Here is a 19,009-nt window from a genome sequence, read left to right on the forward strand (position 1 = left end):
TTCATTGCTGCAAAAATTTTTAGAATTCTTCTCTTTTTTTATCTTCAATTTATACATATATGTAGATTATATTTTCCGATATTCCTGATCAAATTAAAATCTTATTGCCAAGTTTCGTGTAATTCTTGAACACGTTTGAATTGTGAATTTCAAACAAATTTTATTTTGATCGCGGATATCAAAATGTAATGTGTCATTTTTCTTACATCTCGCATATCATTTCTCTTTTTAGCTGAGAGTTTTTTGTTTCTTTCAAAATTATTCTTTTGCCTTTTCCACCGCTTACATATACTGCACACGTGCGAAAATAATATACCATTATAGAGAAGTGATACTATAGATAATGGGGCCTCCCGCCTACGCGGATCAAGTTAGTTATCTTTGGTATGTATGTTTATTAAAGAGCGAAAAGCTAATACAGGCATGCCTAAAACGTCGTAGCTTCGTAAGTCCTTTTCCAAAGAAGGGGAAAAAAATTATATATATTAATTTTGCATCTCTACAATCCATATCGATTGCTTCGCCTGTGTAAGAGATTGATAAAATAATATGGAAATTGAATAATCGACATCATATTCTGTAGATTGAAAATTATAAATAATATTTATAATTGAAGTAATAAAATGTGCCTTCTTTCATCTGATAATGTAAATATATAGTATATTTTAGGAAGTAATTTGATATATATATTAGAAATTCGAGGATGAATATTATAATTCATGTAGGCATAAATCTGTAATGCATACACATTATCCGATCTTATTTGCTCAAGGAAAACGAGGTGCTACAATTACCCTTTTATTTCTTTATTTACTTCAAGATCCGCACAAGAAATCAATATGAGTGAAAATACGCGAAATAAATTAGAATACTCAGGCGAATCTAGAATTCACGATAAAAAAGTATAATGAAAACTTTTGTTTCACTATATTCTTTTACGCGAAGCATTAGGAAACTCAGCCAGTTGTAATTTAAATTTACACAAGTAATAGATAATCGAACAAAAACGCATTTTCTATTCTCTGTTCAGTATATAATAATCGTTTCATATTTTATCAGCCATCAGTCTCAATTGTGTTAAAAGATATTCAAATATCTCTTTCCAAAAAGTTTTCAAACGTTTCTAGAAGGAGAATCTTTACAAGCATTACACATCGATCGACAGAGATGTTGTATGTGCGATCCCGCGATAACGAGATCCTGTCGGAAGGATATCGCCGCACGATGTAGCGCGGCGCGGCACCGTGCCGCGCTTTGCATCGCGCCATATCGCGTCGCGGTGAATCGCGCACTCATTCAGCCGGTAATACGGGCCGCCGCTCGATCTCACCGTCGACGACCAGCCGAGCACGAAGTAGCATACGACACACATAGAGAAGGAGCGGAGTCCAAAAGCTACCTCGACTCTACCCCCGATGGCTCCTGCCGTGTCGTGCTGATTCCGCCGTCGCGTGACGTCGCGCCGTCTTTTAATAGTCCGCCTCTCTCTACACAACCGGATCGCCTGGACGATACGATACGATACGATACGATACGTACGTCGCAGCTCATCGGGAGACGCGCCCTCGTTCGACCTTGAGCGACTATAACCGGTGCATAACGTTCGATGTACGGAGCATCAGCGCATCACGGAAAATTGTCGCTGCTGATCGCAACAAGCCGACCGTCGCAAGCCCATCACAAGCCGATCGTCTCTTCGCCCTGTCTATTTCCTCTTCGACGGCGGCGTCTACTCCTTGACGCGGAATAGCCTCGGCGACGAAATGGCGAAGAAGACGTATGATTTGCTGTTCAAGCTGCTGCTCATCGGCGACTCCGGCGTTGGCAAGACCTGCATATTGTTCCGCTTCTCGGACGATGCTTTCTCTACCACATTTATTTCTACGATAGGTGAGAGAGTGTAAGAGAGAGAGAGAGAGAGAGAGAGAGAGAGGGGGGGAAGAGGAAAGAGAAAGAAAAAGAATAAAAGTGAGAACCGGAAAGACATCTGAAAAACACGATCTGTTGACTTCTTCATTGACGGTGGCAAGTTTAGATTGCTTTTTCTTCTTGATGATTAGAATTTCTGAAACGTTACAGCTGAAAAAAGTGATAGTCGTCACATCTTGTCAGATTCAATACGCTGCCTCGTTTTCGCGTTAAAAGGTCATGGACACAGGCCTGCGTGTGTGTGCACGTCATCAGGATGCAATTAAGAGCGTGTTTTTTCGCAAAAAGAAATGATCATACTTCGTTTTTGCGAGGCTTTACAAATTGTATACCGGTTGCTTTTTTAAGACATACATCTGTAGAAAAAATTTTATAAGCAATTTTTTGTATTATGAGCAATATTTGAATTGTATTTTCTCTATGTGCATAAAAAGTGAGTTACATGAAAATTTTAAATATATTTTAACAATAAAGATATGTAATATTAATTAATATTAAATAATATTAGAAAGGAGCGTAAAGAGAGAGAGCCACAAAGCAGGTTATTCGTGCGAAGGTTAGTGTATTAGTTTTTACCATTATTACATTTACATTAAACAAACGTTTCTGTCTGCCATCAGGCCTTCAGTACATCATGTTCTACATGTGTTTCATTACAATCCTAACGTCGTTAGATTTTGAACAACACTTTGGTTAAAAATGGATTGGAAAAATTTTCTCTTTATTATACTGTTTATTTAAGCAATGCATTGCGATTCATTTGTTTTGTATAATACACTGAAGAAGGCCTGATGATAGGCAGAAATGTTTGTTTAATGCAAATGTAATAATGGTAAAAACTAATACACTAACCTTTGCACGAATAACCTGCTTTGTGGCTCTTTACGCTCCTTTCTAATATTATTTGATTTTGATAATCACCAGAGTCTGATACATCTATAATTTTTAATTAATATTATATCTTTATTATCACAATATGCTAAATTTATTAAAATTCTAGTCTGAGAACATGTTTTACTTTTTCTTTCTTGCTTTCTTTGTTAATGAGACATAAAGATAAAAGGTGGTTTTTCTTCTAGGTATTGATTTTAAAATCAAGACAGTGGAATTAAGAGGAAAGAAAATCAAATTACAGATATGGTGAGTTTGCATGTAAATACCAGAGGCAGTCAAAAAGTGAAAGAACATTTTTTTAATTTCTGAATTGATTAAAATTGTCTCTTTATTTTTTGACCTTGTTTTACATACATGCTATATATTTAAAAATATTTATGTATTTATAGGGATACTGCTGGACAAGAAAGATTTCACACTATTACCACATCGTATTATAGAGGAGCGATGGGAATCATGCTTGTTTATGATATCACCAATGAAAAGACATTTGAAAATATTGTCAAATGGTTAAGAAATATTGATGAAGTGAGTGAATTTGAATTTATGTAATTTGTAAATTTATATATATTGCATGTGATGTGATAATAATTAATATACATATTTTTTATAGCATGCAAATGAAGATGTAGAAAAGATGATATTAGGAAATAAAAGTGATATGGAAGAGAAACGTGTTGTCAGTACCGAAAAAGGAGAGGCGGTAAGTGTTTAGTAAGGCAAGACACATGTTCTTTAAAATATGACTGAACAAATTAGGAAGAGATGTTTTTACAGTCTTTTAGATATTTATTGTTTGGGTAACTATTATAGATGCATTTTTTGATATATTATAAGATTAGACGACAAAATAAATAATTTTTTGCTCAAAATACGTAAAAATGTGCTATTTATTTATTTACAGATAGCAAGAGAACATGGTATTAGATTTATGGAGACGTCTGCAAAAGCAAATATTAATATCGATCGTGCGTTCAGCGAACTAGCGGAAGCAATATTGGACAAAACGCATGGCAAGGAACCACAAGACGCGCCTGACAGAGTGACGGTTGATCGAAGGGTAGAAAGAAGTTCGAATCGGTGTTGCTAATTTTATACATTATTTATTTTAATGGTGCATAACGAACTATATATCAGCTCGTGCCACTCGAAATAGATTCCTTAATAGATCTAGAGCATAATTTAAAGCATAATAACATAAACACTTCACAACACTGCCTGATCAAATACAAACAGTCTCATTTTTGCTCCAATACAAATTCATTTTTCTATATTACTATTGAGATAAACATCGTTAAGAAAAAAATAACGATCATTATTGAACTCAATATTCGAAAATTTTGTTTAATATTATACGTACATAAATATTGATAAATTTGTAAAGATACGAGTGCTCTTTCATACACATGTAAACTATCTACAATTATATCTATGGCATATAAACAAAGAAACATCGTTTTACTAATTTATACAATGAACATTTGCATAAACATGCAAATTTTGCTAACGGATCTTCATATGAAATATGAAACACTTTTGCATTGTTGCACGAACAAGAACTAGGACGTATTGTTTGTTATGAGGCTGCAATTTGTTACCATGTTGAATGGTGTGAGTATGAGTGTTAGCTTTTAAATCTTGATAATCCTTTTTCGGACGTCAAACGCTTTCTTACGTGGATAATCGCACCATATAATGCTTATTTGTATATTATGTTTAGGTGAGAAAGGCTTGAAACCAAAAGCTTTTACCATTTTGTGTACGACCGACTTACTATAAATATAAATATTCACAATTTCAAGATTGTCGGTTTTATTTCCTAGCATGCGCGCGCACACCTTTCATGTAACAGACTTGTATTTTTCTAGAAATGAAAGAACAGATGGATACATTCATATTCAAGCATTAAAGGTGCAGCAATACGCTGTATGCATATATCTGTGTCGTTCAAATAATAGTTTATATTTTTTAAATGCGAAATCATTTGCTACTAATAAAAAAAAAGAATATCAACAACAATCATTCTCTAATTATTTCTTTCAGTTCAATTAGATAACGCTATGAACAAGATCGTGTGTTAAATATAATATTACACGGGAACTGAAATTTTATCTTATTAACAATATTGAAAAAAATTGTTGCTGAATATTATTAAATATATTTGGAATTCAGAAAAGAAAAGATGACATACACAGGAGAGAACAATTTATATTTTATTCTTTGATATAAAGAACATGAAGAAAAAATAAACAATTTTAAATTCTAAATATATAAGGACTTCATGTACAAGCATTTCGTAGGATGATTGGAGTTACAGCAAAGTCCAGATAATACAATGTTATAACTAATAGTGAGTTTTTTTATACTAAGAGACACATAATATGTATGTATGTATATATATATATATATATATATATATATATATATATATATATATATTTTTTGTTTTTTTTTTGTTTTTTTTATTCATAATTATAGTAATAAGTTTTACTTAAATATACACATTTATCAATCGCATTGAAATATAAAAAAAAAAATATCCTTTAAAGAAATAAAAAATAGGGTATGTAGTTTCGATCGGCATTTTTCCAATAAATCATTATAAACAATTACGTCAAAATCGAAGTAACACAGCAAAAGAATAAAAAAGATATTTTTGTAACGATGATGATGATGATGATGATGATGGTAACAATAATAACAGTAATAATACTATTCTCTACCACAGTTATAAGAATTTATATTCAGTTTTTTTCCCTAAAGGAATAGAAAATATCAGGTTGTGTTACTTTTTTTTATGAAACTAGACAAAAAGGTTTCGAATCCAAGCGTGCTATTTGTGTTATACTCATTAATCTTTGAAAATTTGTAAAAGCTATCTCTTCGTAAAAATAAAAGTCTTGCCAATATTACACACCCTTTACACTTCATCATTTGCTGCCTACAGTGCTCTCAACAAGTAGAGAACCAGAGCAGGACGACGATAAGTAAAAGCTGGCTGTATATTCCATAATAGTAGTAACGCAAGACAAAAATATTGGAATTGACAGCAATTAGTCTCGCGAAGCACCGATAATAGTTAGAATGTAGATAAAAATATTGATAACATCTAGATATAGGCTCAACGCGGCGAAGATATATTCCTCCGGCGAGACGGAATACTTGTGCTTTCCGCCTATCATCATTTGCGTATCGTAAATTAGATACAGAGAGAATATTAGCGCGCCCAATGCGGCGTAAACTAAGGTCATCGTTCTTCCGGGCCAGATCATCGCGACTATGCCGAAAATAATTAAAACGAGCAGAGCAACAAACAGAACACTGTGCAATCCGGTAAAATCAATTTTCGTTTGAAATGCAAATAGTGTCAAGCCCAGACAAACGGCCGCGGTAATTCCAACAGCCAGCATGACCTGCAAAAATAATTTTCATGTAGGTCTTGAATAACTCATAAATAGAAGAGCGAGTTCAATATGTATTTATGGATTTCAAAATATTAAAGCTAAAGAATATTTGTAATCATCCTGGATGCATTTCTCCAAGTTTCTCACATATCGCTTACATCATTTAATGTAGTATTAAAATCACTCACCTCTTCGGACTTGTAAGTTGAAGAGGCTATGGACAGTAAAAAAGCCTCTGCCACAGTGAATAAGAATAGGAATATAAAGTTCATTGGAGCTTTACGTCTCACGTTGGTACAGCAAGCCATACATATGATCAAGACAATAGTTACGGCAAAAGCGATCCAAAACAATTCTGTGTGTCTTCCGACCCATTCTCGCGTGGGTCTATGATAAAGGAATAGACTAATCATTCCAAGTGTGATGAGCAATTGGCACATCAGAATGCTGTACACTTTCCTATAAAAAAGAAAAACAATATATATATTCTTCGTAAGACTTGATAAACTTGATTTAGGTATCACGATATCTACCTGATGAAGCCATTCCTGATAGTCTTGTCATTAAACTCAAATCCTTTGACCTCATCCTGCAGAGGGTCTTCTCCGTAGCCGGACCCGTACATTCCTGGATGAATGGGTGGTACTCCTCCGAATCCTGCACCAACTCCTGGCGGCGGTGCCTCACCGTAAGGTGGTGCACCTGGTGGAGGTATAAATCCCGGACCTGTTCAAAAGTAATATTCAATGAATAAATAACTATGATACTTTCTCGAATTGTTTAAATAGCGTATTAACGTCTACCTGGCGGAACTCCACCGGAATAAGGCGGTGGATATCCCGGATTTTGTTGAGGATATGGGTAGCCTTCCTGTGGTGGCGGATATCCAGGATTTTGTTGAGGGTACGGGTATGGACCTGCACAGTCAAATTTGAGAAACATGAACTAGAACATAAATGCTATTGCATAATGTAACCTCGGTTATAAGCGTAAGTAGCAACTTGAAGAACTCTGTGCACTAACAGCGGCTACTACTCTTAAATAGTGCTTTTTTTTGTGTGAAATTAACTTTCCATGATTGTGCAGTAAATTGGCTTCTCGAAGACGCTAATTATGCTTAATATAATTTGTTAGATATATTAACTCAGTGATAATCTTTTGTCATATTTTAAGTGTTAATGAAAAATAATCATTGTATCATTAGCTTCAATATATATGTCCTTTTAAGCTAGTAATACAATGCTAATTGTTGATTGAATGATATGGACATCAAATATAACAGTAAAATATAATAATGGAAAATATATTGGAAACAGAAGGAAATAGATCAGAACCTTGTTGCCCCGGATAGAACCCTGCCCCAGGTGCTTGCCAAGTTGTCATCTTTTGGTTTTAGCTGAAAAAGAACCTGTTATTATAACTAAGTTGGAGATAAAATAATAACGGAACTGCAACACACAAGTGCATCAGGGACTTTCAAAATGTGACATTATATAAAATTATTGAAGAAAATTTACTGTCTATTATAACTCAACATAGCATTTTGTATCAAACTATTCTTAAAATAAATTTAAAAAAAATTTTTTTAATAAAAATGATAACAAATATAAATGTTTAAGTTTTAGCAAAAGATATGACATTCATTTCAGTAAGTGTTAATCATGTCATAATTTAAATTTGGCATCCCTAGCCTATAATGTATTAATTACATCATGATTTTTCAATATCCTTGAATATTGCTAAAAAAGTAAATACTTCACATTTTTGCTCAACAAGTTATAGACAAATACCTGAAAAAATACACTTATCCTACTAAGATATAGAATTTCTGACTCATGCATAACCGCACATTATAAAAGATTTAAATTATCTTAGAATATTCAATCTCGATATTATCTTATAGAATCAATATTGTTTAATCAAAACAAGAGATAGTGTTAAAATATTAATACACTTTTTGGCATCACCATAAAGTAATAATATAAACAAAAAATTGACAATTTTTAGATTTATTTGTATTTCCATTTGATCAAACTGAAAAATGTATTATTATGTAAAAGCACAAATTATTAAGTGAATTATTTCAAGAATTTGTTTCAAAGCTCACATTAATAAATAATAATGAGAAATAAGAAGGGGATCAAGAGCTGACGCTGGATCTAGGTGCTTCACAAATCTTCTTTATTTAAATTGGTTGTAAACGTTTCGGTCAACAATTCGACCATCTTCAGTACATCAATTCTATTAAGTCAATAATATTAAAATTGAGATCAGTGAAATTTGTAATACGTTAGTGTACGCAATCTTGCTATAACACATACCTGATATTAGATAAATTTAATGACACCAATACAAAAGGATGACTACTAACAAATATTCACACCAAACTTAAATTCACATTGAAGATGGTCGAATTGTTGACCAAAACGTTTACAACCAATTTAAATAAAGAAGATTTATGAAGCACCTAGATCCAGCGTCGGTTCTTGATCCCCTTCTCATTTCTCATTATTATGAATTATTTCAATATTACACATCAATATTATATATTATTGTCAATATACACAGTTAATAATAGATTTAAACATTAATATGTCATGCCAACTCGTTGCTTATAAACAAAAAGAATTTAATATACTATATACACATTTGATACTTAGTCTTTATATTAGCTCGAACAGAGACGATCTACATTTTCGGAAACTTGAAGCTAATATTCATAGAAAGGAAAATCCTTAGAAAAACTAATATTAATAGCAGAGCAAAACAAGTATATGTGTTTATCAAATACTTTTTACCTTTTATAATGCATTTAATTTGTTTTCAGCATATGTTTTTTTCTGTTTAGTCACAAATATAGTGTAACGCCATATTTCAATGTCGAACTATCTGGAGAGAGATTAATAATAATCTACATATACGTGTCAATTTTTCCAGAAAAAATTTACGCGTATATGCGCGCGCGCACACACACTTATTCATGCACACTCCTATGTATGTATATCACCCACATCTCTACATATACATAATACAAATGATTTGTGATGTATCATACTACTTAATCGTGATAAGTATTGTGATCTGTTGGGAGTATCATACGCACAATAACCAAACAAAACAAAAAAATTGAACAACGTCCGGAAAAATATAAAAAATATTGAATCCTAAAGAAACGTTATACCACTTCTTAAACTCAATTCTTTGCGATTATAAGGTCTCTGCTATCAAGCCACAGAACTTATCACAATTATAATTCTTGATAGCGATGTAGAAATTGCGCTTTTTCTTCGAGTTTCTAATTGTACGTCAAGTGTGTAAACGACCTCCTAATGAATTACGTGCTATTTCGCACGAAAGCGCGTTTGCTCTGTTGCAAAATGTAAATATGAGCATGAAAAATTTGCGAAAGCCGTGCGACAACACGTCAATTCGATGCGTCACTCGTTCTTTCTGGAAATAGTCGTAATCGATAATTGTTTGCTATAGTCTTGAATATTACGATGCAGATATGTATTTACCTCGCTACTTGTGCCGAGTCGTTATTTGACGTCCTGGTTAGCAGCAATAGTGCACAGTAACGATAACACGAAAGATAGTCACTTTTTACTCGCTGATCAAATGACGCAATCGCGTAACAGTATATTGATAAACAACTGTAAACTACTGATTATACGTTTCGACCGACTTGCATCGCCGAATCTGAACGATATGAAGTGGACCGATGTTCTGAAGTTCTGGGAGTGTCGTATCGGGCGCCTGCGTGTTATGTTTTCTGTTTCGATTCAGTTCCATTCATCACACGTGAAACTTTCTGGTCGATCGTTTTCGATTATCTTTCGGTGAATGCCAATTTCGGTGATCATGCCATTTGTAAACATGAAAACAATATAAGTTGAAATTTTTATGCATATTTGTCAAATTTATAGTGTTTTCGAGTGAACGGATTTTGATCGATCCAAGGTTGATTAATGACGTCATTGCTTTATTTCCGCCAATAAAAGACTTGAATTCATAGTAAAATAGTGATTAATAGGGTTTTTGATTGAACGGATTTTAATCCATTGCGGATAAATTAATCACTATTTTATAGTGTGTTCGAAAATAGGTTTGGTTACTGCCAGTAAAAATAGTTCAGCTGGTAGCAGTGAAATTTGCTGTGTTTCGTTCACGGACTAAGGAATAGAGGGACGGAGCACAAGCTGTACCGGTGGAGCACGTTTGCGGCGGGGGGGGGGGGGGGGCCGCCATATTCGTTTAGTAATCACCACACATAGAACTCACTATTTGCGTATGTGTGAGAAATGAAAGTCAGATCCTGCGCACAATAAACAAAATAGGAAATAGAAATAGGAATAATTATTAAATATTAGAAATAAGAAATTGGAATTATTTATTTTAAAAATAAAAAGAATAGAAAAAATTAATGCATGAATTAAGAAATAAGAATTGGAACTAATTAATATATTTTATTCTCTTGTTAGATGTAAAATAATTTCTCTTTTTAATATTAAATGTTTATTGCTATTTCTAATATTTTGTCTACTGTATGCAGAGCCTCAGAGTAATAAAAGTTAAAGTATTTTATAAAATTTATAGTACAACAATAATAAAACCGCCTAACCTCTTTACGCTTGTCACTCGTTATGTCCATTGAGTAAAAAGAAACAGGAGGGAGCATATACTAGCCAGGACTAGGTAAATCCGCGGACGGATGTACGTCATGGCAGCCATCTTGAGCGACCACTTTTTGAAAGTGAGAGGGAATGCTGGAGCATAGCGACAAGCGGCATACCGTACGCCGTACGCATTAATATGCAGTGTATAGTCTTTTATGCAACAGTGTATGGAAATAAACGATCAAAATGGTATACTGTAGAGCTTGTGGCATAACAGCAGCAGCTCGAAATCATGGAATAACGTTTCATCGGTTAGTATTATCAACAATAATAAGATTTTTATTTTGGAGATTATAATCATATGTATAGTATTGTGAAATTGTAGATTCACAATAATTACTAAATAATTTTTACTCACAAACAGGTTTCCGAAAAATCCGGATCAAAGAAATGCATGGATAAATTTTTGTAAGAACGAAGGATTTAATATAAATTTAGATTTTAGATTTTAACATTGCTCTTATGGAAATACTGCACGAGTGCAATCCCAATGAAAAACGCCATTAAAATTTGGTATTATTGTTGCATATTATAGTTATTTTCTTTTAATTGTACATTATTTCCTAATTAAACATAACAAGTCATTCAATATTGGCGCCCTTGAGCGGCCATCTTGAGCGACCACTTTATATAGTCACTTCCGTCCGCACTTTTACGACCAAACGCTCCCTCCTGTTTCTTTTTACTCAATGGTTATGTCTAGTGGCACCACTACACGAGTGTAACCATGTCACAGACACATAATCTCTGTGTGAGAATCGCTACATCAATATGGCGAAAAGCAGTCCCCCCCGCACGCTTGAATTACCATCCCCTCTCGCCAAAACTAGGACTTTAGACTCAGTCCCTCTATTCCTTAGTCCGTGGTTTCGTTTCTCTCAGCAGTAAAGCCAGTAATGGCCGGTTTATGCTTCGGTCTTATGGCCGGAGCACAGACTTTTGCATAAAGCATAACGCATAAGCATAAGGAAATTGATTGGTTCATTTCCTTATGCATTTGCTTATGCTTATATATAGACCAATCAATTTCCTTATGCTTATGCGTTATGCTTTATGTAAAAGCTTGTGCTCTCGGCTTTAAGCATAACGCATAAGCATAAGGAAATTGATTGGTCTATATATAAGCATAAGCAAATGCATAAGGAAATGGACCAATCAATTTCCTTATGCTTATGCGTTATGCTTTATGTAAAAGCTTGTGCTCTCGGCTTTAATCTTAATCTTAAGAGTTGATAACGTAGAATGCCATAAGGGCGTTTATACTTCCCTAGTCTTAATCTTAAGGCGGGAGCACAGACTTTTGCATAAAGCATAACGCATAAGCATAAGGAAATTGATTGGTCCGTTTCCTTATGCATTTGCTTATGCTTATATATAGACCAATCAATTTCCTTATGCTTATGCGTTATGCTTTATGTAAAAGTCTGTGCTCCGGCCTTTAGTCTTAAGGCCGAAGCACAGACTTTTACATAAAGCATAACGCATAAGCATAAGGAAATTGATTGGTCTATATATAAGCATAAGCAAATGCATAAGGAAATGGACCAATCAATTTCCTTATGCTTATGCGTTATGCTTTATGTAAAAGCTTGTGCTCTCGGCTTTAAGATTAAGTTAAGACTAATGGCCGGTTTATGCTTCGGTCTTAATCTTAATCTTAAGAGTTGATAACGTAGAATGCCATAAGGGCGTTTATACTTCCCTAGTCTTAATCTTAGTCTTAATCTTAATCTTGGAAAGATCCCATCTTTTAACTTTAGTCCCTAATGTCCTAAGGCCGGGCCAATGAGGTAAGTCTGACGTCCGACGCAGCACGAAACCGCGCGAAATAATGGTTTTCGATCCGTGTATATTTAAAAAATTGTTCCTGATCGTATTCAATATTCAGCATATCTTTCATTAAAGAAAAGAAATGACCAGTTTCGTGTCTTTTTCGATTCAGTGGCCGAACAGCGTATCTCCGTGGTTTTCTTTTATTTTTTTTTTAATTTCTTAATAATACACATGCTGCATAGGCACTTGATAACAAAAGTGCCATTCCAAACATTAAAGTTTTTTGCCGCTGGCGATTCATTTTAACATTCACTATAATTTGCAGCACCGGGATCTATTACAATTTGTGGTTAGGTTAGGTTAGGTTTTGTTACATTTGCACATGCGTAGTCCGAATTTCCAGGGAAGCATAAACGAGTCCTTAAGATTAAGTTAAGACTAAGACTAAGATTAAGATTAAGACCGAAGCATAAACCAGCCATTAACTTTAGTCCCTAATGTCCTAAGACCGGGCCAATGAGGTAAGTCTGACGTCCGACGCAGCACGAAACCGCGCGAAATAATGGTTTTCGATTCTTGTAAAATACGAAAATGAGTGATGCTGATTTAATTGAATGTGTCCAACAATTCGATGTTGTTTGGAATAAAAAAAATCCAAATTATAAAAATAAATTAGTGGTGAAGAATAGTTGGAACGCTATTGGAGAAGCGCTAAATTTAAGTGGTAAGTTAGTATGTAGAATCTAACCTCTTAAATTGAAAGAACAAAAACTGTGTAGAAGTGTTTTTATAGTTTTTCTATTACAATTTGTGGTTAGGTTTTGTTACATTTGCACATCCGTAGTCCGAATTTCCAGGGAAGCATAAACGAGTCCTTAAGATTAAGTTAAGACTAAGACTAAGATTAAGATTAAGACCGAAGCATAAACCAGCCATAAAACAGCTGAAATGATTTTAAGTAATCCGAAAGATAATTTTCAGATTGGAAAAATTTTATTAATTGGTTATTTCGAATTGGTGCTATAAAAGTTTCAAGAAATGGAGAGATTTGTGCAATCTGAAAATCTATCTCTACATGATAAATGGGACAATAATCAACAATTCATTGATTTAAAATTACTTGATGAGACAACAAATAAAACAACAATTTCTGTTATTATTTATTATAATATTTAATAACTCTTCTTTGTCATTACTGTCACTGAAGAGGCACTAGTAGACGATTCGAAAATAATATTATCAAGTAAAATATATTCTTGCATAATTATTCACTTTTTATTCCATTAGCCTAATTAATCAAAGAATAAAAAAAACCAATTAAAGATATAATTTTTCTTTACTTAAAAATTATCTTTCGGATTACTTAAAATTATTTCAGCTGTTTTACTGACTTTACTGCTGGAAGAAACAAAACACAGCACCAGTAAATTTCACTGCTGCCAACTGAACTATTTTTACTGGCAGTAACCAAACCTATTTTCGAACACACTATATATGTCTTATAACCAGTGATGCGATATCTCCTACCGGGCTCCCGGCTATCGAGCCTGAACACAACTAACAAGGGAACGTTCACAAGTGCCTCCCCCCTCCAATTTGATTCTCCTTGAAATATGTTGTAAAACATACAATTTGAGAAGACACGTATTTTTTTATAGCAATCCTAACTCAAATTTAAGGGGTAAAACATCCCTTTGAAAAAAACGGGTTTTTTCTTTATGTGTAAATATCGCCAAAACCGTAAAAGATATAAAAAAATGTTTCAAATAGTTTCAAATAGTTGTATGGCTTGTAATGGGCTTTATAACTGTGTAGTTGGATTTTCAAAAAATGTAATTTTTTTTTAAATTTACTTTCACCTCTTGTTATTATTTTTTTGAATTTCAAAATTTTTGTAATGATAAAAGTTGTAGCATTTTTTACGCTAAATTCAACCATATATGATTTTATTATGTTCCGAAAATGCATCTTTCAAAAATGAATCATCAGTATCACATTATATGCGTCGCGCTGCATGACGCATCGTTTATACCGCACTTGTGTTGCGCAATAGTCATTAAATAAATATAAAAATGACATGTTATTACATATTTGAGGAAGAAAAGTTAACTAAAATTGTTGCTAAAGCATCCCTTCCACATTACACCCTTAAAGATAATCGCTGCATCTCGTGCGCAGCGCGTTGTTATATGCAAGTTAGCTATCAGCGCATATTACACTTTGAAGTTTCTTGTAGTGACTACGGGAAAATAATTTATGAAACAAAAACAGTGAATGAATCAATCTATTCAACATATATTTACCCTGACTCTACCCTCTTGGCCCGACTTTCCAAATAACACAAACACATTCTATAAACATTCTATAAATATTTGTTAAAAATATTAGAATATTCTTTTAATGTACTAAAAGGTGTGTTCTTTAAATCTTCATAAAACGTTCAAATAAAATCAATTTTAATATTCCAGATAGGTTGAAAAAATATTTTTTATTATATTCCAGGAATATTCAGAGAAGATGTTTAATACCATGTAAAGAACATTGATTGAATATTCTACTAAATCATTTTTAGTATTCTAAATATTTATGCAAATAGATTAATATAAAAAAAAGATTTAATCAACTTTATCAATATTAAATTCAATATTAAATCAATATTAAACAAAAGTTTTTATTGTTTTAATTTTTATTCCAATAATATGTTTTAAAAATAAAAATTGATATTTTTAACAAAATAATTAAATCTGTAAAATTGCACACATTCTTACAATAAAATATATAATTCTAAGCATGCTGTGGTTCCTCTTTTAATGTTTCTATAAAAAGTCACTTTACTACGTTTCATATTATTTTTGAAAAAATTTTCGAAGATAGATTCGAAAAGCCAGAAGTCTTGCTCGGTTTTTTAAAACGAGAAACTATTTGCTATAAGAGAGTACTTTTAAGGTTACATTAGGATTAGGTTAAAGAATCTATTATTCTAAGCAACCATTTTTACTAAAAAACTTAAAATCTAAACTTACCTTTGGATTAATTGAATCTTTGTATTAATTGCGGCTTGAATTGTACAGACTAATCAAAACTAACTGCGTAACTATTAATGCACGTGCTGATCGGAAGCGAGTCGGAAATAAAGGTACGATTTCATGGAGCGTGTTGAATCCAGATTTTTCCCCCATTCCGCTGGTATTGTGACAAGGGTGGGGCTGAAAATATTCAGATTTGAATATCTAGTCTCTAAGCTCTCCTATCGTTTTCATGGAGCATTCTGAATCCGGATTTTCCTAACAAAATCGATACCATATTCAGTGTTGAAACCAGTTAGCTTAGTGTATACTGCAAATAATTGGCGAAACGAATATTTTAATTAATCTAATTAACTAATTAAGTTTTATTTCTCTCCATGATTTTATGCGTCATTAAATTCTACACACGCACATTTATATATTTTGCAAAATGCCTGATGATATAACCAACATATTGGTTGCTGCCAATGAAACCACGGACTAAGGAATAGAGGGACGGAGCACAAGCTGTACCAGGGGAGCACGTTTGCGGCGGGGGGCGGCCGCCATATTCGTTTAGTAATTACCACACATAGAACTCACTATTTGCGTATGTGTGAGAAATAAAAGTCAGATCCTGCGCACAATAAACAAAATAGGAAATAGAAATAGGAAATAGAAATAGGAATAATTATTAAATATTAGAAATAAGAAATTGTAATTATTTATTTAAAAAATAAAAAGAATAGAAAAAATTAATGCATGAATTAAAAAATAATAATTGGAACTAATTAATATATTTTATTCTCTTGTTAGATGTAAAATAATTTCTCTTTTTAATATTAAATGATTATTGCTATTTCTAATATTTTGTCTACTGTATGCAGAGCCTCAGAGTAATAAAAGTTAAAGTATTTTATAAAATTTATAGTACAACAATAATAAAACCGCCTAATCTCTTTACGCTTGTCACTCGTTATGTCTAGTGGCACCACTACACGAGTGTAACCATGTCACAGACACAGAATCTCTGTGTGAGAATCGCTACATCAATATGGCGGAAAGCAGTCCCCCCCGCACGCTTGAATTACCATCCCCTCTCGCCTAAACTAGGACTTAAGACTCAGTCCCTCTATTCCTTAGTCCGTGGTCCCCCTATTCTTTAGTCCGTGAATGAAACAAACAACATAGGTTTGTTCTTTATTGCTGCACTGAGTTCTCACTGCACTGAACTGAATTGAAATAAGAGGTTTGTTCTTTATAGCTGAACTGGCTGAACTAGTTCAGAGTTTATCTTTTTCCCACCATATTGGAAGAAGAAAGATAAACTCTGAACTAGTGCAGTCAGTTTAGCTATAAAGAACAGACCTAAGGTTTGTTCTTTATTGCCGAACTTTCTGCACTAATGTATACTAGTGACACCAAAGCGTTCTCTATTGCAGTGCAACGTACACCAATTCGTTCTTCATTGCAGTGCAACAGAATTCAGTGCAACAGTTCACGGTACTCATTGCCAAGATCTATAGAGAGCACAGATGTCTATACTAGTACTAGATCGCTAACTTTAGGCTTTGACGTATGGAAAAACCATTGAAATATATACCATACTGGAACGAGCATGCCTTTGTTCTTGACCGGTCAGATGGAGATAGCTGTTTGGACCCGGATCTCTCTATCTAACCAACAGTTTTAGTCACGTGTTCACAGCTACTATTAGTCGAGAGTAGACGAGATAAAAAAAGAAATCCGGTATCGAGTCACTGCCTTGTCTGACCGTTTGGTCGAATGGAGGGGGTAGCCTGTGCTCCTTCCAGTACACGGTGTAAGAATATAAGGTGATTTCACGACCATTGTATTCTATCAAAAAATCTGTGATCAAGATGTCACGTTGGTGCAAGATCCCAAGTAAAAAAGAATAGAAGATGTGGATAGATGTGGATAGAAAAGGATAGATGATGAATCTCTAAAGCACATCTATATATAATTATAATCCTAAATAATACAAATTTTTAAAAATAAAACTTTTAACATTGTGTATAAAAATATATATTACTGACAAAATATTTTTTAATTTTTTTATAACAAATTATTCTTACAAGGAAAGGGACCCAAGTGTCCCCCTCCGATTTTGACGAGCTTTAAATATGTTGTAAAGTAGTTCAAAATAAGAGACACGTATTTTTTTTTATGTGCTTTCTCGCACGTTTAGGGTTGAAACAACCCCTACAAGCTAAAACGGTTTTTTTGGTTTTGACTGAATATCGTCAAAACTGTAAGAGGTATCAAAAAATGTTTTGAATAAAAGTTGCATGGTCTTTTATGAGCTTTATAACCGCGTAGGTCGATTTTTAAAAAATTTTATATTTTTTAATTTACCCTCCCCCCTTTTTATTATTTTTACAAATTTCAAAATTTTTGTTATGACAAAAGTTGTAGCATTTTTTACGCTGAATACAACCATATATAATTTTATTATGTTTCGAAATCACATCTTTCAGAAATGAGCTGTCAATGTCGCACTATATGCGTCGCGCTGCGATATATGCATATATATGCATAACGCATCGTTTGTGCCGCTTGTGTAATCGATGTTTGTCGCGCATGTGTAATTGATAAGACGAATAAAATTAGAAATAAAGATTAACATGTTATGAAATATTCGGAAAAATGTTCTGATCAAAGAACAAAGTTCACTAAAGTTGTTGCCAAGGCATCCCCTCTATTTTACACTTTTATAGTCGCATTTCGAGTGTATTTATAGCGCAGCGCGTTGTCATATTCTAGCAGTGGATATTACGCTTTAAAGTTGTGCGCTTGTTAGTGATTACGGAAAAACAATATATAAAACAGCATCAAAAAAAGAACAGCAAATTCACTATAAAGTAAGTATTATTTTTTTGTACACAAATAAGGAGAAATATTTAATTGTTACCATATATTTTTCAGAATGGTTCAATTAAATCCATTTAACGTAATAATGTTAGTATACGTAACTTTTTCGGCCCTTAATCTATCAACAAGTCCGATAACATCTGAAGAACGAGAAATGGCACATAAAATAGAATCTATGCTGAAAGAAATGCGCGATGAGAGATACGAAATGGAAGTAGAAGAACCTTTAGATTATGAAAACGATAACGATATTCCAACAGCAGAGCAATTCGAACTAGGAGATGAAGAGGAAGAAGGTGAGCTATTGGACGCAAATCCTAAAGTTATATGTACTACAAATGAACGTATTCCGTATGAATATAAAAAAAATGCAGTCGAATTTTGGAAAAGCAGTACAACAAGGCCAAGAACATTAGAAGGAGTAAAACGAAGATTT

The 19,009-nt window shown here is 33.3% G+C and overlaps 2 protein-coding genes across 6 annotated transcripts; one reads left to right on the top strand and one right to left on the bottom strand.

Moving 5' to 3' along the window:
- Nucleotides 1-1,078: 1,078 nt before the first annotated feature.
- On the top strand, nucleotides 1,079-4,624 carry Rab10 (RAS oncogene family member Rab10). Of its 2 annotated transcripts, none has more exons than XM_012371202.2 (5): nucleotides 1,079-1,890; nucleotides 3,009-3,069; nucleotides 3,213-3,351; nucleotides 3,437-3,526; nucleotides 3,728-4,624. In XM_012371202.2, exons 1-5 carry the CDS (start codon nucleotides 1,764-1,766, stop codon nucleotides 3,911-3,913), a joined length of 603 nt encoding a protein of 200 aa, XP_012226625.1. In that variant the 5' UTR covers nucleotides 1,079-1,763; the 3' UTR covers nucleotides 3,914-4,624. The 2 variants fall into 2 exon arrangements, with proteins under 2 accessions (XP_012226625.1, XP_012226626.1); XM_012371203.2 differs by lacking the exon at nucleotides 1,079-1,890 and adding an exon at nucleotides 2,047-2,362.
- Nucleotides 4,625-5,013: 389 nt separating this feature from the next.
- Nucleotides 5,014-10,116, bottom strand: Lfg (Lifeguard). 4 transcript variants are annotated; one of them, XM_067351020.1, is made up of 7 exons: nucleotides 9,746-10,116; nucleotides 9,409-9,677; nucleotides 7,562-7,623; nucleotides 7,031-7,144; nucleotides 6,761-6,953; nucleotides 6,416-6,686; nucleotides 5,014-6,236 (listed from the first exon to the last, which is right to left on the bottom strand). In XM_067351020.1, the coding sequence occupies exons 3-7, from the start codon at nucleotides 7,608-7,610 to the stop codon at nucleotides 5,877-5,879; spliced, it is 987 nt and encodes a 328-aa protein (XP_067207121.1). In that variant the 5' UTR covers nucleotides 7,611-7,623; nucleotides 9,409-9,677; nucleotides 9,746-10,116; the 3' UTR covers nucleotides 5,014-5,876. The 4 variants fall into 4 exon arrangements, with proteins under 4 accessions (XP_067207121.1, XP_012226631.1, XP_012226632.1 ...); XM_012371208.2 differs by lacking the exon at nucleotides 9,409-9,677 and having other exon boundaries at nucleotides 9,746-10,114; XM_012371209.2 differs by lacking the exons at nucleotides 9,409-9,677; nucleotides 9,746-10,116 and adding an exon at nucleotides 9,026-9,378.
- Between the last annotated feature and the right edge of the window lie 8,893 nt (nucleotides 10,117-19,009).

This window comes from Linepithema humile, chromosome 3, assembly GCF_040581485.1.
Source record: "Linepithema humile isolate Giens D197 chromosome 3, Lhum_UNIL_v1.0, whole genome shotgun sequence".
NCBI lineage: Eukaryota > Metazoa > Arthropoda > Insecta > Hymenoptera > Formicidae > Linepithema > Linepithema humile.